Raw genomic sequence first — 19,599 nt, forward strand, 5'->3', positions numbered from 1 at the left:
GTACTCTACTTCCTATTTTGGATATTATCTCGATTTCGTAATTATAAGCATATCCAATTACGATATATTGTATGGGGTTTCATTGTATTACCTATATATACTTGTCGTCTTATTCGTTGTAGGGTCCCATACATTTTGATTCCTACCGTTTATTTTCCTAGCACTTTTATCCTTTCCTTGCAATTTACCTTTCAAGCTTTTTACTGTACCGCACTTAGCTTTCATAACCGTCATCAAGGTTGGCTTTAGCAAGCCTAGCTCATCGAAGGCTCGCAACTCAGCCGTGTGAATAGCTCCCAGCCGAGGTCAAGTAGTTAGCTTTCGGGCTGCTTCTGTGGATCTCGTCTCTCATAGCACTTGGAGACAGGTGAGAGGACGCATAACGACTAAACCCCTAAACCGCGAGTTCATTTGATTCATTATTACTGCAACTTCGATAAATCCAGTCGCCCCTCAATCCCACCGACTTTCGAGGCCGTGATACTACGCATTTGATCGGTAAGGTTAACTGGTGGCACGTCAAGTATCTTGGAACCGCTTCCTCGCACACCTAGAGTCATCCCCACGAGTTGAAAATTAGGTGCCGAGCGTTTTGAAGTGAACAGAATCAAAGGAATAGAGCAGACAACAGATTTACTACTCATCATCATCTCCTCTCAAATGTTAAATATTTCAATGATATCGTTTTTAATCAAGAAGAGTCCTCTGCATATGGCACACTACCTTTTCTCCTATACAACATTTCACCGACCGAATTGGGTGGAAAAGAAAACGTCTATCCCTATGTACACCGGAAAATAAGAACCAACAAAATCAAATCACATAAAACATTCTCGGCGGATGTTCACCTGCAAAACCGGAAACATCCCTGCACTTCCTTGCTTAATAATAACACCACCATTTTTTGACGATTCTGTCTTTCTTGTGGACACAGTCGAATGTCCAACCCATCCTTATCTGCTGTTCTCGCCCCAGCTATATCAGTTGTAAGTCGAACGTCAAGAGAAGCTTCTGAGCATTAAGCAATCTCTGCCCTTCCTGATCCTGTTTCCATGTAACTCCTCCAAGCCAGTTTTGCCTTAATTCCCCTTTTTCTCTTTCTATGGGGAGCAAGGCAGTCTTTCAGAACCCGGACTGGGTAGCAGCGAGAAGAATCAAGATCTGCCGCTACCAAAATGATCAAAACTCAAAGGTCGGTTCCCTCACATTACCCCCAGTTGAATGAACCTCTTGTGCTCTCATCAGGAATAGTCCAAGACAGCAACTGCCCACCCGAATCCCCACTCAACAGCTGCTTCAGGTCACTCGTGAGGAAGAGAGCAGTCACGGGATGCTTATGGGACTTGAGGACCCTACGCAGGACTAACCTGTATTCGGGTGCCCGATCACCAAAAGATATAACACCAGCTCTGTAACTGCTCGAGCTCTTCCCCTGCAGCTCAATCTCAACATCCGAGCAATGGATCATCTGCCACACCTTAACGGCCCCACTCTGGTGCCCTGTCACATACCAGTTTGTGTCCTGCCAATCCGAAAATGTACAGCTCGTCACGGACAGGATATAATCGGACGGCAGCTGAGAAGTGTTGACTGCTGCCAGACAGTCTCCATTGATGCTCCAAACAGCGAGTAATACTCCCGCTGCAGTGAGAATCTCCCCAGTGAGGTCATTTACATAGATCGCTGAGACAGGAGATGGGAACTCAGGCAATTGCCTGACGAAGCTTAGTGTGCTGAGATCCCAAATGATTACAGTGCAGTCATCTGACCCACTGGCAATCAGCATGTAGGGCTGGCTCACGTGGAGGCACGTCACCTTCCCTGTGTGGGCACAGAGGGACTTCTCCAGTTTCAACTGCCGGGACAGACGAGGCCCTTCCTTCCCAACTCTCCACGCACAGACTAGGCCATCATCAGCCCCAGTGACAAGAATTTGCCCATCGAGGCTGGCACTGGCACATTGAATTTGGTTCCCTCCATGGAGGTTCTCATGGGTAGAGAGGAGACGGTCCTGGTCATAGCTCATGAACCGCAGGCTACGGTCTGGGAATCCCCACGCTACGTACTTTGAGTAAGTTGTCGGTTTGAGTAATGTGTTTCCTCCTGCAACAAGGATCTTGTCATGGGAGCTGACAATCTGGGTGACTGGAGATGAAATCTTGCGGACTTCACGAGGGATGAGATGTGCGGAGTTCTTAAGTGGGTGCTGGGGAAGCTTCCTGTCAATTCTTCTCTTCACGTGGGGCTTCTGGAACAGCTGCTTAGGAGTCTGCCCAAAGTGGTTGATCTGGGCGAGGATGGAGGCTTTCATCGCAGGGTCAGTGACTGAGTCAATGTCAACGCTCCCCTCGTAGGTGTAATGGTAGAACACATTCACAGCTTCCTCAGCAGCCTAAGGGGAGGAAGAAAAAAACAATCGACCATTAAAAGTATTCCCACCGCAAACATTACAGTGATATCAACTAGGCAACTGATCTAAAAATCTACCACATGTCTAGAAAGTAGAGATAGTGGTGGCTGCCCACCTTTCCTCTCTGCTTGTACCCAAAGATTAGGTCTATCCAGTGGTGAAGATTTTCTGAAACATAATCGGATTCAAGTGCTTCTCGGTGCTTCCTAATGAATTCCATCGCACTTCCTTTGGCCCATGGAGGCAGGTATACATCAGTCACCTGAAAATCCATCGATGAGAACCAAATTAATTAAACATGGTGCCTTTTTTCTTTTTTTCTATTTTTTTTCTCTTTTTTGCTGAAAAAATTTAACATGATGCCTCTAAGCAAAGAGCAGAATGATGTAGTCAACCAAGGGTAGGTCCATCAAATGTTCAAAGAAATTACACAAACCTGTTCTCCAGATTGTTTCACTCCCAAATCAAGGTTGAACCTGTTTTCTAGGAATTCAGGCATGTAAAAGAATTCCGGGATAAGTTCCTTCACATCAGACGTGTTGCCCTTCCCAGCTGCACTTAGCCAAGTATCTTTTATACTGTTAAAAAGACGATCAGCATGGTCAAATTGACCGCCCTGTAGCTTCTGATTCTCTGCACTGAATGGTGGAAGACGAAGCAGGTAAAATAGAACGATCCCAGCACTTGAATAGTGAGAACCATAATGAAATTTAGGAACTTCAGGATCATCCCAGCTCTCGTATCTGCAGCAACAAGAAAATGACATGATCAGTGGTGGTATAACATGTCAATGGAAAACTTAATATTTCACAAGTGAAGGGTTCAAAAGCATAAAATGGGAGAGGTGAACATAGCCAACTGACATGCTTCAGCTATTAAACTATCAAGCAGAAATTTTGCAATTTTGAATCTCTACGGTCAGAAGGGATAAACATGCCCTATTACTATCTACTAGTAGATCATATAAACAATAGTAGTCAGAGCTGCACCAAACATTGAACCTGCAAAACTGATGGTTCAATGATTTCAACAAACTCCACAAAAAATAACATAAAAATACAACATGACCAGTTCTATGCAAAAATGGATGGTTTAATGGATAAAACTGTAAATCTAATTTTTTTTCCCCCCAATCAACTGTACCAGCCGTAGGAGTCCTCTTATCAGGTTGAGCCGGTCCAACAAGCCGCAACTGCCTTATAAACTATGACATTATCTACTGTGTGATAGCTTCTTATTGTAATGTATAAGTATTCATTATTCCTACACGTTTTAAGCAAGGATGAGTATTGTGGCCCACCTTTTTCTAAACTCTTCTTCTCCTTCTGGTGTTTGGCAACCCATTGGCTTGTCAAGCCTACGGAATGTCTCTGGGTCAGACAAGTCCAGGTTTTCACTCTCATAATCTGCAAGCACCCAGGGAAATACTGGATATTGCGTAAGATCACTGTATCCCCTCCCTGCTAAGGTATTTAGATGCATCAGGTACTGGAAGTTGCTGATTTCTCCATTTTGCCACCTTTTGGAGAAGGATTTCGCCATCAACTTGAAAAGCCTGCCACCTTCACTGCTTTCCTGCTTTGCTGATCCCGAGATGGTTGTGTCCAACCTTGAGAAAATTGTACCAAACTCATAAGAGCAATGAAGCAACGAAACGATCATCAAAGTATTGAAAATAACAGAGAAAAAGTTGTAAGCGGTGCAATTTAGGGAACAGAGAAGAAGCAACAGATATGTTTCCAAAAAATATTGTAATAAATACGACTTCTAAAAGATTTCTAAATAATCCCACCATGCCCTAAACTTCAATTGATGGTATAAGAGACTCTGGGACAACAACATTCTAAGTGCTTGGCCATTGATATCAAACCAATCTTCAGAGACTCCAGAAACACCCTCCACACTCACCAGATAAGATTTACGCTTTTCTGATAAAAGTGGCTAATATGTACTTATTTTAACTATGTGTATCAACTTAAAGTCCCGTTGATATGATGTCATGTGTCGGCATAATTTGTTATGCAACAAAGACTACATGCCGAGGAAGCCACTTAAACAGACTGCATGCTATGCCAGACGTGAACAGGAGTTGACGATAGCCAAAAAGTAACCACACAAAATTCAAAAAGACAGTGAAAAGGAAGAAAGAGTTGTACATGCTATTCCTGGGAAGATTCAGGGCAACCATGTTCTTGAACACTTCTTCCCTCTCTCTCTTGTGGAAAACAAGGAGGTCATTATTTCCGTCCATGCTGAATATTTCAATAGCAACTGGTCGCAACTGGTAGTCCCGCTTCAAAATCTCATGAACACTATTAAGCTTCCACATGCGCCAGGGATGAGGGAGATTTCCACTACTACAGACCCTCTCCTTACCCCATGCACCACCATTATAAGCCCAGGCCCTTCCACCAACCAAAGACTTAACACCGGGGGTCCATGATGACGTTGACTTGGACTGAAAGTCCATACTTCCAGTAACATCCTTTTTTACTCCCAAAGCCTGATCGATCACAGAGAGTTCATCCTCACATTCCTTCTCACAGATGCACCCTGATTCATCGATGTAAAAATTCTCAATCACGTATAAACAGAGTTCACCTATGAGAAAAATCCCATCATGTTTATCAAGACCCACAACCCGTTCACAGTTATACTTGCACCGTATCTTCTCAAGGGGTTCCAGGTAAGGTCTGATTAGGTATTCACCATTGTCATTCAGTTCCTTCTCCGACTTATCCTCAGAAACTTTGGCATCATCGACTTTGTTGGAAGAAGATTGTCTAGGAGACCCTAACTCAGACCTTCCATTATTACTTTCCGTTACTGGAACAGATACCGTACTTGACTTTCCCGTGAACTCAAGTGCAGAATGAAGGCTGCCTTCATTCATGCTGCTAGCCCTGTCATCATTCCACTCATTCCCCACAGATCCTGTCTCTTTGGCATCATCTGTAGCTTCAGATTCCCTCATGAAAGAGTTCTCGTATAGTTCCCCATGAACATCTTCCTGTTTCTCAGAGTCCACCAGCTGGTGAAAGTACTTTTCTGAATCAGAATCGGACGGGCTCGGACCAGTCTCATTCTTGGATTTCAAGACCTCTGCTTCTCCCAGTTCAAATTCACCATTTAAAACATTCTGAATGCTGTCAATCTTCAACTTGCAACGCTCAAGCTTCTTCCGCATACGGTAAGGGCCCTCAATTGGACAGAGCTGCCACTCTGGATCTTCTCCATTGGACAATTTCCGCATGGGAAGAATTCCTCGCTCATGAACAAGTTCCAGCAGGTGGTTTTGCCACTCACTCTCTGCATGGAGGATCCACCCGTACTTGTCTTGACGAACGACTCTCAGCTCAGTGGACATCTGATCACGGACCAATTCCAGGGCATATCTCCTCTCATTTATTTGCTCCCAGTGCCTAACATCAAGCCTAGAAGTTTCTCGATTTCTTCTTCCCATTTCCTTCTTCCTACGTCCCTCCATGCCTTTTATTCTCACACCAGGAAATTTTGCTGATCCAGCAATATACTGAACCCACATAATCGCAGCACACTGCTCCAAGACTTTGCTGACCAACTGTTCCGAACCCTGAAGCCACTCAAAGAATGCAGATAAACTTCCAGTCAGTAATTTATCAAAACCACCATGTAGAACATCCACATGCAGCCCCTGGTTTGGTTTAGAGACGAGCATGTCCTCTAGCGCTGCCCTCCTATGAACTAGAAGGTACTTAATCACATCAACAGCCATATTTTGCACATTCCTCCTCTCATCACGAAGAAATGAGATTAAATTCACACAGAGGCAGCAATTCAAATCGGTGTCAACATTGCTGGGGCAGAAGATGATTTGCCTATGTGCAACAAGTAACTGCAATACCGTGCAGATATTGAATCCTGAATCTTCTTCTGAAAATATTGAAGGTGACCTCTTCTTGGGTTCGGCAAGCAGACCTAACCGAGAGAGTAGATCTTCCTCTCCCAAGGAAACCAAGAATGAAGGCAAGAAACAATACATTATCATGCGGTTTGTGTTCTTGAGAATCGAGTGTATGTAAGCCTCCAGCTGCTTACTCCCCCTTGCGATTGATAAGAGCCCTTTTCCTGTGGGAGCAGCTTCTTCAATACGCCCGTCTTTGTTTGCCAACTGGAGCATGGACAGCAGAAATTCAAGGGTTTTCAGGACACCTGCAGGCTGAGGGAATGCACCCATGTAGACCCTATCCACAATAATCCAACATAGTGCATCCAAGTTTGAAGACCATCGGGCCTTGTCTAGCTTCTTATCATCCTCCTCATCGTCTCTAATAAGTCTCCTCTCGAGGAATATCATAAGCCTGCTGAGACAAAGACCCTGAAAGACTAGAACTGACTCAGAATCAACATAAAGAGGAACATTCTCAACCATACTCTCCACGATCTGTGCGCCTTTTATCTGCTCAGTCATGAAATCAGAGAGAACTTCCGCTGTGAAATCTAAGACAGCAGTAGCCCCAGCAGAGCACGGGCCACCACCATATCCTGAATCATCAATGTCAAAGAGAATCTTCGGGCTAACAGAGAATATTGTATTCGTTGGAGGAGTTGAGCCCTGAGAACTCAATTTGAATTCAGAAGATGGATCAAACTCACTAGCTGAGAAGGAAGAGGACTCCATGGAAAATGTACTGACTGGAGGAGTTTTAGACTCATTGTGGCTTGCACTTCCCAACCAAGAGGTTAGCGCAATAACTGGAGAACTAGGAGTCAACTGAATCTTGAAGTTTGATTTTTCAGATAAGCTAGGTGAACCAAGCATAGTCTGTGAAGCGGTGCTCTGATTATCGGGGGGTTGAATCTTTAATTGGACAGATTTAACATTGTGGAAGCTTGAACCATTCATGCTGGAAGTTGGTGTCGCAGGATCCACATTCTCACCATCATAGCTTTGAACAGCTGGGTCATCTTCATGCCTCGATTTGTTCAAATCTTGCTGCGACTTTGATGAAATTTTCATCTCACCATTATCTCCAGATATGTAATTCGAAGGCACTTGAATTTCTTCAGAGCTGGAACTCACTTGCACAGGAGGAAAGCTTCCAACACTTATAGAGGTTTTAGCAGACTGCTCATGTTCATGAGGCAAGCTTGAAAACGTGTTCTGCGAGCTGTTGGTATCATCAGCGTCATTCAAATTCTTCTCCTCTGTTTTGAAAGAGAGTTCCTTTGCCATTTTCACTGCACATGCAGCTCTGCAATAGAAAAAAGAGAAACATAACGAATACGTGAAATATCACCATAGTCCCTGAGGAAGCCAGGAACATAGATCAGATGATTTCCAAGAAGCAAGATCAAGCCATCTAAGCCAGATAAAGAGATTAAGAAAAGGTTTCATCAAAACACCAACTGCATTTCATTGTAGACAGATTAGGAAAGCAGGCCGAATAGTCCAAAAGCCACTATTGATATCGTAATTTCCTTAATGACTAACAACTTCCAAGGTAATTGATCTATGGTGAGGAGGTTCCTGGCATTACCTATATTAAAATTGAAAAAGCCATCAAAAGTGGTCCCACATAGGCCATACAAAATAAACAATAAAGTGGCTCCAGTTTTATTGTAAAGAATTTCAAATAACGGCACAGATCACCAATTTTTGAAAAGCTTGTTTTCAGCACGTAAACCAGCTAAGTAATGTCAAAAGTAAAACCACAAGTGAACATCACAGTGACGAACCTGACGCAAGAGAAGTAAAGGTCAACACAGCTCTCAAGAAATTCAGTCCGTCGGCACACAGCAGAAAAGGGAGGGCACATCTTCGCCAAGTCAACCATGAATCTCAGGACAGAGGTCGCGGCAGCAGGAGCTGATGCCTCACCACCCATTAACCGAGCAGCATATGTCTTGTGCATAAGAGCCTCACCCTGAAGGTCTCCGGCCATATCTGCATTTCCCTCAAAAAGTTCTGCCACAAGCCCAGCGCCAACTTGTGAGAGGTTGCCTGTCTGATGGGCAAGCATCGATTGCATACTCAGCCTGTCAAATGTCGCTTTTGCCATAGCTATGACTGATTCAAGAAGCTCCACAAATTTCAATTCCATGTAACTCCCATGACTTGGGATAAGAGCATGAAAGTCGAGCATACGGACTTCAGGGAGTCTTGGATAGACAGGCTTGCCAAAAATTAGACAGAACAAAATATAATATATATCAGGTGAATCATAGAAGCTTTGGAGAACCCGTGCCAAACCCTGATAACCTCCACTAGTTCGGAACTTCAGAGCAAATGTGGGAGAAGATGCAAGACAGACACCAAGCAAAGTCATGATCCACCTCATGCTAGTAGGATGGACGGCTTCATCAAGAAAATATGTGATCAACTTGGAAGACACAATCTTATGCCACTGTTCAAGCAACTCTTCTGATTTTATCGTGACTTGTAAGTCAATGAGCATCTCGAGTAGCATATTCCTCACTATTACATGTTTCCCCATCGACTCTCTCACAATTTGCCGGCGCGGTGTCAACTCGGGCGGATCGAATGTCATGATTACGAAGGTAACTACATGGTCAAGCTCAGAAGATAAAAAGCCATCCTCTAAAATGACACCAAGCAACACGACCAATTTCTCCAAGACCGGTACTTCTACATCACCTCGTTGAAGAGTCACCAACAAGTGCTGGACCAAGTTCAGTCGGCGCAGAGTCGTAAGGTTATGATTCCGGTACCAGTGCATGGAGACTAAATGCTCAAGAAACACCAACAAAGCGATCTGATGTGAAACAGGAGCTGTGACCCACAGCGTCCAGTCCAACAAGACATGCTCAACCATGTCAGAATTAGACAGGACAATGCAATTTGAGGTTTCTGCTGGTATTTCAGCATTTTCCAACTCTGATATGTGGCTGAACGAGTCCTTCTGTGCAGAGAAATCATCCATATCTCCATGAGAGCCAAAAGAGGACATCTCATCCCTGAACTTCGACAGGTTGAGATCCTCGAAATTTGAATTAGGCTCTTGAATAATTGCTCCAGGTGACACTCTAGTTCGAGCATGTTCCAACTTTTTCGGGTTAGAGAACGAAGCTTCACATGCAGCTATTTGGAAGAAGATCTCCAGGGTTTGCATCTCAAATAGAGACATTCTCCGGCGCAAAAAGAGAGCTAACAAGTGATATCCCCTACAGGCTTGCATATCACTCAGATTTTGAGGATTCTGATGAAGTGCACTGGCTAATAAAGTGATAGCCATATGAAGCATGTCGCGAGATTCAGCTGCTTCGATTAGTGCCAGTATTACGGCAATGCCACCAATGGGACGAACCGTGTCACCAAATACACATTTCCTGCAGATGTAAATGTCTCCATGTAGCCTCCCAAAACGTGGTATACCTGCATCATTGTTACAAAGTTACAAGTAAACATAGTCGGATGTGAATTAACTTACACATTTCTGAAATTTTAACTTGCATGGCCAGACAGTAATCAGATGGCCCAAGCCATTGGTGGCCATGTAACTTGTCTGATCCTTGGAAAGGTATACAAGATCCACTGGACCAGCTCATCCAATCAGACCCAGCATGAACAGGAATGGCAATGAACCAGACAAACCTGGAAGTTTTAGATCTTGCATTTTGCAGTATATCTAACATATTTCTTAACAATGTTATTAAAAGTGATTTGGCCATTTCAGCTTTGACCTCTCCAATAATTGTCATGAATATGATGCAGGCACAACAGATGTGAAGGGGGATGTATTCAAAAAAAACATACCACCGATTGGAGAAGCAGCAGCTGACATAGGATCAACGAGATTAAGCATGGACATGGACCCTGATGTCCGCACAGCTTCTGCACAAGTCGCATCAAATGTGAAGATAAGTTTCTTCCCTGAGAGCTGCAATGAGAGGTTCCCTAACCGGTCCAAATCCCAAACAATCCCACTGCGGTCAGCCTTGGTCTCCCCCTGCTTGCCACCACTATCAGGCCTCTGCATACTTGAAGCAAGAGGCAAGTCAGTATCCAGAGAGTCTAAGATCGCCATACTTCCACCACCACAGGCCTGGTTTGGTACAAATCTCAGGAGATCCGCGTCCTGGAACAGACCTCTGTAGCCTCTCCCGAGGATATACATGAAACAGACACAACCTGGAGTGAGAACCTCCTCGAAAAGGTAACATGAGCGGAGCTTCCAGTTCAAATCAGAGACCTTCGAGTGGCTCGCTGGTGTGCCAATCGTGACCTGCAAGGGTTTCCCAGCTGGAGATGGAGAGTATCCCAATTTTCCTGTATGTCTGAGCTTTCCATTGAGATACACGCAGGCAAAGCTAGCCTGAAAAAGACCAGCGAGAGCGTTGGGCTTGCTATGCACAACTGCAAGGTGGTGCCACCTTCCCTCTTCCAGTTCCAAACCAGAAAAGGACAAAGAACTAGAGTTGCTTGTTGACAAGGTTAGGAGTCCATCATCCTGAAGGTAGAGCTCTGCATAGAAGGTGTTCTCAGTGCTTGCAGATCCTACAGAGAATATCCGAAATATCTGCTGCTCGTTCTGCCGGACCCCTGACCCATTTAGTCTCTTGATTGGACCACCCTTGGAGGGCTCCCCTGCCTCATTCATGGGTGACTTCAGAAAGTTTTGGAACTGAAACCAGCAGACAAATGAATAACCAGCAGCAGGAGGCCACGATCTCTCTCCCAGAGATACCTGAATAGATGCATGCCCAACTTTTCTCATGTCCATCTCCATAAATGGAGCTAGAGACACATTCTCTGAAGCCATATCTTCCATCAAAATCAATCTTTCCATCATGTCAACTAGAATATGACCCGAGTTTGTAAGCCTCATCTGAAAGATATAGCGAATAAGGACCCGGAGCTCAGATGCAGATAACCTGTACGCTCCAAGAACTTCCACAATCTTCAGAGCATAGGATAGTAATGGAGATGAACCGCCGATAAAGGGATGAATCGTTTCCAACAAGAGTTCAACACAACCTGGAAAAAAAAAACATAATTATTTAAGTAGTTAGAAAGAAGCGATCGCAATGGAGAGTAAAACCAAGATATATGGGCAGCCTCCGGCTCGCACCTACGGAAGTTAGATTCTCTTGATTGAAGGATCCAGCACGAGCAAGCTTTTCAAGTAAGTTCAACACTTCCAACTGCACTCTCGGGGTAAACAGCAAGAGAGAGCGGATAAGGACCCTAACTGCACCAGCATTATAAACCCTCCTTTTATCTAGGTTACAAGAACCAGAAGGAGTAACCAAGAGAAAAGTATCTTGCTCACTTCCATTTGAATCAGATAATATAGAACTGTCTGCTGAGAAGAATGGAGGCAACACGATTTCTAATGCAAGTTCAAGCAATAGCTGTATGACTTGCTTTTCACAGTCAACAGAGAGCAACCCTGACTCAGCAAGAAGTTCATAGAAAGTTTGGGAAGATATAATCAAGTGCAATTTTATCCGATTAGCAGTATTATCGCACACCCCAGCAGTCACGAGACGAAGCAAGTATGTGAAAACCTTCATGTTAGCCTCAACAGAGGACTGGTCCATGTCCGCTTCTTCACTCTGAAAATCATGAAGAACTGTTAGGAGAAGAGAAAAGCCAGTCGCTTCGCCAAAAACCTTCTGCACAGAATTATTTGCTCCGAAAATTCGCCATAAAGTGCCCATGGTGTCACATTTAGCATCACTTCCCAGCTTGTACTGGCTTCCAGAGACACTTGTGACCATTCCACTCTTCAGAACTTCAACAATTGCACTGAGCTCATCAGAATGGGCCTGATGAAATCATGCAACAGATCATTATTTCAGAAATAGTTCATAAATATTAAGCATTATCTTACTGTTTCCCAAATCTGCAAAATAAATTTGGAATTATTTTCTCAAAACATAGTACATCGAATGTGTTTGATGTGATGTGATGAAATCAACAACTCGTGGACAGCAATAAATAGAGGTATGCCCCCAGATATATGACAACATGTTATTTACAAACTAAGATACTATACAACATGTAAGGCCAGATGTATGAAAAAGACATCACACTAATTGGCAGACAAGTTCTGGAAAACCCATGATGGGAGAAAACCAGGAAATGACTAAACACATGGGACGTACAACTAAGACATACGAATATCAAATGTAAACAAACCTGTGAGATATCTTCAATGATCAAGCATGATAATATTCTAAGGGCCCCCTGACGATGAGTAGTAGATGCAAGAAACGGAAGAATTGTGGGCACTCCATCAGCCGAGCGGAATGCTGCTTGATTACTTTCGGCCTTCTTTAACAGAGAAACAAGACAGTCCCATGCCAGATCAATTGTAGCCTCAACCTCGAAAATAGAAAGCCTCCCTGAACCCGATTCCAGTAGCTTCGGCGACGAGATTATCACATCCTTACCATCCAAATGTTTGTTGAAGCTACTTGAGCTTATCTTCCTCTCCAACTGATTCTGGTTTCCAGTCTGTGGCTCAGAACCCAGAAGGAACCTGTGCTGCTTCAGGTCATCTAATAATCCTGCTAGTACGCCAACTTCCCTCAACACTTTCTTGTATTGTTGGTCAAAGGACAACAATTTGACAAAGAAAGAAAGTATTGTCTGCTTTAGATCAGATGTCATTGATTGCTGTAATAAGCAGCTCAAAGAAAGCAACTCCTGCTCGGGGACACAGTTTACAACTGTTACAGCATACTCAAGAATTTTCAAGATAATCTCTTGGAAAGATTGAGGAAATCCTGCCATATTCTGGATAAAGAGAGGAACTGTCCGCAGCTGTTGGCATATCTTGTAGTTCTCAATATGGCTAGAGAAGATTTTAAACATTCTGTTCAGTACTTCTTCCTGCAATTCCCTGTTGCCCGCCTTCAGGAAGATCTCGAGCAAAACTTGAATCGCTTCAAGGTCTTTCACTTTGTTGTTTTCCTTCTCCCATAGTTCATCCACAATTCGATCAATGGAAGAAGTTCGACTCCTATTGTGCCCAGTGGTCCTAGAATGAGAAGATTTTGATCCCTTGCCACCAGATGTTGCTGAATCACTAGGGCCAGTCTGAGCAAGATTGACTAGAACATCGAGTAATCTCGATAAAGCCGGGGAAAGATGTTGTGTCGAGGAGTCCTTTTTCATGGGCATATCAGGTCTTTCTGTACCACTCAGAGCATGGGAATCATCTGTATCATTATCCTGGTCAGAAGTTGACTTTGCAGGAGTAGTCTGAATTCCCTGACTTTTTTGCATCGAAGAGAGAATCAATGCAAACTGAGCGAGGAACGGGTAACCATGAGCATTGCGAATATCATCTCTTAGCCTAACTCCACCAGCCTCTACAAATCAGAAATTGATGCGCTTGTCAGGGGGGGAAAACAAGCATAAAAGCTGCAGCCACTAAAAGATAAACAACAGAAAGGCATGTTATATATCTTATATTTAAAAGGTTCAACTTTTAGTCATCTCCATCTACCTGGTCTGTAGGAAAGTTCCACACACTCAAGTAACAAGTCCACAATGCCCATAGTGTAGGCAGAATCGCCGGTATCAGGGTTGAAATCTTTAACAGCCATCAAAAGAACTTTTACCTGCATAACAGAACCATAGAACTAAATAAAATAACAGCACTGGCCTTGCCATGTTACCAGAACAAGATAGAATGCATATGACTCATATAAATGCTCTATAATAGAATCAGTTAACAAATTTAGAAATACTAGATCACAAATGGACAAGAACAGAACAAAGAATAACAGAGGATTACGACTACAGGAGAAAAATGAACAGTCTTTATCCTGCATAATAGTAATGATCATGGAATAAGACGAGCCATCAAAATCTCAAACTTAGGCAGAATGAGAAGACAGAAATATCAGCACTGAGAAAATATCAAAGAAAAAACAAAATTTTGTGTAGAGAGAAGTAGTATCATAGAATAGCATACCAGGTGATGCTTTCGAATATATCTAGCTGTGCTCCCATTATCATTGACTAGCAAGAGGCCCAGTATCTGGCATATAGTAATCCAAAGAAAGATGCATAAAAATTCACCGATCAGAACTTCGTGCTCACTAGATGTCTCTCACTAATAACAATAAGACAATTTTCAGTTGAAATCAACTTTAAAGCACCATTTATTAACAAGGTTACCTGCATGGCATGTCTATGAAGCTGTAAACGGTGAAGGACAAGACCATCCTTATACTGGGATAATACTGTTGTGGACCCATTTGCAACCATTTGAAATAACAGCTGTAATGAATCATCCTCGATCAAACTCAAAGCAGCTGAAGGATGGCTTGAAAGTGCTTTCATAATGTGCACGACACTTCCCTCTACCTGCGAGAAAAACATGTATACTGGTAGTGCAGGCAATTTTTCTATTTTCGAACGATTCATGGCAATTTTCATGCCGACCAAGATGATTTGAGCCTTCTTATTTCAAAAATAAATTTCAAAATAAAGCAAACAACATAGATGTCAAGTTAATCAGCACTCCTCTAAGCACTAACAGTAGCCGATACTTCGCAATTACAAAATCTACAATGTAAGGGTCCCTCTTCATTGCCAAGATACAAAAATCCTAATCATGGAGTCAAACACCATGCACTTAGCAACAGATCTAACATACACATTCTTTTTTTAAAAAAAGACAGACCACCAGCGTCGCATGTCATTTTCAACATAGAGGAACAAATACAGGTAGAAATAAAACTAAGGAGGCAATTTACCTCTAGCCGTCGCACTCGTGTAAGATCCTTATCGAGGTCCTTTTCAACCAATGATGGTCCTTCCCCACTGATCACCTTCTCAGGCTCAACAGCTTCATATGGAATCAGGAGGGCATTGAGAATATGAATGAGACAACAAAGTATCCCAGAATCAAGGAGTGACTGCTTATCAATTGGCTGCAAATGATATGAGTAAAAAGTAGAACTTAGCAAAAGATCTAACCGCCATGGAACCATATACAGTAGGCAGTAGAATCCCAAACGCAACACATTAATATGTAAAAGTTTAAATAATGCAACATATCAGATGCTATAAACAGATCTTAGACCGAAATTGCACAGAAGATAGCAAAATTAGTATTAATTTCAACAAACAAATCTGGAGAAAACAAGTACAAAGCAAACATACCCCTGATACAAGTATTTCCACAGCAGTTAATAAATTCGCACCAGGACTCAAACCATCCTGCCAAAAAATATAAATGAAAGTAAAATCACTCCTATCATCTGATTAGGGGAAAAAAAAATATTAACTCTGAGTGCAAGAGTCCATTAGGCAAACCTGTGTGACTTCTGAAAAAAACTTTAGTACATGCTCTACATCCAATGATCTAGTTTTGCTACTGATCTTCAACTTTTCAATATCTGTAACAAATGCTCTACCCACAACAAAAGAGAAGATATGTGTCTCAACTAACCTGCAAGCAAGAAATTAATTTGTCACTTGAATGTTAACAGGTCGCAACAAATATATCATCCATGCAGAAATGGTCAGTGAATTGTGCTTATTACTATGAACTTTAACACGTACCACCAGTCAATATTAGAATATATTAGAATAAGGAGTAAAAAGGAGACATATATGGCTGTGAATCCAATAAAGGCTGAACTAGGCAAGAAAATGGTAGGCAAATGAAGATAGAAAGGCACACCCATAAATAGCATTCCAAATGGAGTTGGGTTACAATCAATATCCAATAAAATGCTCTTAACATACCAACTTAATGAAAGGTGAATCTGAACAGGAAGAAATTAATTTTTCCATTTACCTCTTACGTTTGTCACCACTAATAGGAAAGACACGTCACATAGCATATATATTATATTGCATCCAAAAAACATAAAAGTGCATACACAAACACCACCAACATAATAAGTTGACAGCAGATTTCCTTCAAACAACATAACTCCAATAATAATACCCATTCAGCTGGCAGGCAAAACCAAGATGTGACATGTAAATCTCCAAATCAACAAAATTTAATAGAAAAAGAAAGACATACATGGTAACTAACTGAGCTACATTTGACTGCTGCTTCACTAATCTACAAAAAGCATCTACAGTCAAATTCAAGGCCGCTTCTTTCTCCTGCAAGACCGATTAAAGATATTAGCACCACATTAGCATCTTGAAGAAGCAACGAACCAAACAGCATTTCAATCATTTACTGAACTTAAAAATGGATCTAAAAAGAAGATTGAGAATAAGGCATTAGCTGAAGCAGATTAAAAAAATGCAGCAAAAGTACCTTTTCCGAGCTGGATGAACGGAACTCCTCCCAGAATCTCTTAAAGTCCAATTCCAGCTCATATTTGTCTCTGCTTTGAAAAGAAGAAAATTAACAGCAGATAAAATAAAAAGGAATATTGCAATAAGGTACGAGTCTGTAAAAATTTTTTATGAAGCAGCAGAAAGTATGAGCCGTTTTGCTCACAAACCATTAAAATTGAGATAAATCAAGGAAGAAACAAGCAAAGGGTCACAAACTTTGCAGAAAAAGAACTATGATGAGACATTCTACAAAGCATGTTCTGATGAACAGAAGATACAAATCTGCAAGAAGGATTACACAAATACACTCAAAAGAGAATGCTGCCAGGCCAAGAGAAGTACAAGAGTAAAAGGATGAAAAGACTATGCATTTTCTTACTTTCCTAATCATTCAAATGCTAATCAGAGGAAATTTCTCCCAATATATCAGAAGGCCCTCCGGAAAACCCCATTACCCAATCCCAATCCCACAAAATATCCATACTTAAATCTACTTCACTATTCTAAAAATTATATTCCTTCTCGATCATTCTCATGTATTGGCTAATGGCTACCATGACCAGATTAGCTCTTGCAGCAGTACACCTTCTCCAGTAACTCTTGACTACCCTCAAGGCAGCTGTCCCACTTCATCATGACGCAAATGCAGGCTCCAAAGAATAAATAGCAACATTTCTGTACATTCATCCTAATTTGAGACAACAATATGGATAACCTATTATGAATTCAACACGGTGCAGCTTATCCTCTCTGTCCAAAGCAGCCCAAACTTTCAACAGATAGAAGGTCTGCACTCAAATGCTCAATAATCCATTCCATCAGAGACTTTTCAGACCTTCCACGTGCACTTCACTTGAATAGATAAGCAACAATTAGGTACACAACAGTTGAAGTAGCACCTTAAACTTAATCAGACAAAATCGCCTTGTTCCGGTAGAAAAGTCAATGCAAATTCAACAGAACCGGCATACTCTAAGAGCTCTACAAAGCATAGCTAATCATCAAGAGCCAACAAGTCCCGTTCGGGCCATAATCTCTGAATGCACAAAGTCCCAAGCAAGATTTATGGCACATAGTTGAGCTAAAACGCCAATGCAAAGTAGAGATAAACAGCGATGAGCATTTGAGACCAGAGCAAACTCTCACAATCAAAAGCACATGGATAGAAGTAATGGTAAAACCAGCTGAAACAGGAAGAGCAGACCTTGAAGGAGATGGAGCAAAGTCATGGCGAATGGGAGGGAGATTGGGATCATAGCGGCCAGCAGAGCTCGGGGAAGAAGACGAGGCAGTGGAAGTCGGAGATTGAGTAAACCCTACCTTCTCCTTGATGTCCTTAAGCAACGATACCCATTTCATTGTGATTGAAGAAATGTCTCAATCACCACTTCAACACCTTCCCTCCTCCCTCCTTTCTCATCCGCCAGGAACCACCAGATCTCTCAACCCCAGAAACAAAACATCAAGAAAAGCAACCTCAATCTCCTCGAACTGACGCAGACCCACAAAAACAATCAAGATCACCCCTTCACGATTATCACTACCCAAAAAGAGAGCCAAAAGCTGGATCACAATCGGAATGGCGGATCCGGGTCAAATGAAGGACTAAAAGGGTGCCGAGATCTGCCCGTCAACTTAGTCGTTCTCCTGCTAAAATCCTCCGCGCCACTGATCTATCTGTCCATCTGTAATTGCCACACTTGACGAGAAGGGGGAAAGAAAAGCAAATGCCCAGATTTTTCCGGGGTGTAATGGGGGCAGCTTGAATTGAATTTCCGTGGAAAAATATTTTTCAAAAAGAGTTCAGCGAAATCAAGATTTTGCCTGTTTTCTCGAGAAATGTTTCCCTGTTTGGAGCCCTAGAAATCAGGGGAATCCAGCTAAACGAGACGCGACTTCGGTTGAGAGACACAGAGACAGATTGATGAAGATGATGATGAAGAAGAAGAAAAAGAAATGGGGGAAGACAGAGTAATGAGAGCTCTCTCTCTCTCTCTCTCTCTACTTTCTCTCTCTTGACTCTGTTCTGTTGCCTGTTTTTGGACGGCCACTCCGCGCCTTCATTGCCTCGTTCTCAAAATCCCCTCTCTCTTATCTCTCTGTTTGATCTCTCACAAATTGAGATTTATCCATAAATTTATCCTCTTTCTCAATTTAGCCCGTCAAGGTTTCCGTATTCTCAATCAAATCCACTTTTCGATTCCCACGACTCTAAGCCCTTTCGAACAAGTAAGTCCGGCTACAGAGGCCCATGCGTATGGTCTAATTAGGACCATTCTCCTGCATGACTTTACAGTGATCCGAACTCGTGATACTATCAAGAGAACCATGTCGTTAGACCATCATATCAATCATATTGGATTGCATATGTATTAAACTATTATATAGTGAATTTGAGAATTTAGACGTGGCATAGCCTCTCTTGATGGGCAAGTTTCTTGTGATGTACATAGATTGTACATGTGGTCTAATAGTGACTATTTTCTTGCACGGCCTTACAGTGGCTTAAATTTGTGATGCCATCAACAAAGTTTCTTTGTCCGACCATCATACCAATCCCTATTGGATTGCATATATATTAGACTACTACAAAGTGAAAATTGGGAATTTAAATATGGCATAACGTCTCTTGATGTGTTAGTTTCGTTTGATTTTCTATAGTTAACATCAATGGTCTATGTCTAGTAGTCTGTCAGTCTTATTTTAAGTAAATAGATACTCCATATCACTCGTGAGTTAGATTAACTTTGAAAACCTATCGCGTTCATGGCGAATCAAAAATTCATTATGGTACCACAATGTGTAATTTAAGATTCTACTGTTGTCTAATTTAAAATGTTATTTTTACACAATAAATTCAAGGGAAGAGCCCATAAAATACATATAGCAATTATTATGTCTGTTATAGAATTGAAATAAC

The 19,599-nt window shown here is 42.1% G+C and overlaps 1 protein-coding gene across 1 annotated transcript; it reads right to left on the bottom strand.

Annotated features, from left to right (window-relative positions):
* Positions 1-618: 618 nt before the first annotated feature.
* On the bottom strand, positions 619-18,749 carry LOC116187691 (protein SPIRRIG). Its single transcript, XM_031516588.1, has 18 exons — positions 17,884-18,749; positions 16,657-16,726; positions 16,411-16,496; positions 15,690-15,825; positions 15,537-15,593; positions 15,128-15,304; positions 14,547-14,735; positions 14,341-14,406; positions 13,870-13,984; positions 12,555-13,732; positions 11,482-12,181; positions 10,167-11,387; positions 8,129-9,785; positions 4,567-7,644; positions 3,711-4,019; positions 2,847-3,153; positions 2,526-2,672; positions 619-2,392 (listed from the first exon to the last, which is right to left on the bottom strand). Exons 1-18 carry the CDS (start codon positions 18,036-18,038, stop codon positions 1,208-1,210), a joined length of 10,833 nt encoding a protein of 3,610 aa, XP_031372448.1. The 5' UTR covers positions 18,039-18,749; the 3' UTR covers positions 619-1,207.
* Between the last annotated feature and the right edge of the window lie 850 nt (positions 18,750-19,599).

Source organism: Punica granatum, chromosome 8 (genome assembly GCF_007655135.1).
Source record: "Punica granatum isolate Tunisia-2019 chromosome 8, ASM765513v2, whole genome shotgun sequence".
In the NCBI taxonomy this organism is placed as follows: Eukaryota; Viridiplantae; Streptophyta; class Magnoliopsida; order Myrtales; family Lythraceae; genus Punica; species Punica granatum.

Excerpts from the sequence above, each read along its gene's own strand:
- LOC116187691 (XM_031516588.1), bottom strand. The coding sequence starts at position 18,038 with ATGAAATGGGTATCGTTGCTTAAGGACATCAAGGAGAAGGTAGGGTTT. Across the intron at positions 15,826-16,410 it reads GTAGCTCAGTTAGTTACCAT|GTTAGTTGAGACACATATCT; the intron begins GTATGTCTTTCT and ends TCTTGCTTGCAG. Across the intron at positions 13,733-13,869 it reads GGAACTTTCCTACAGACCAG|AGGCTGGTGGAGTTAGGCTA; the intron begins GTAGATGGAGAT and ends TCTGATTTGTAG.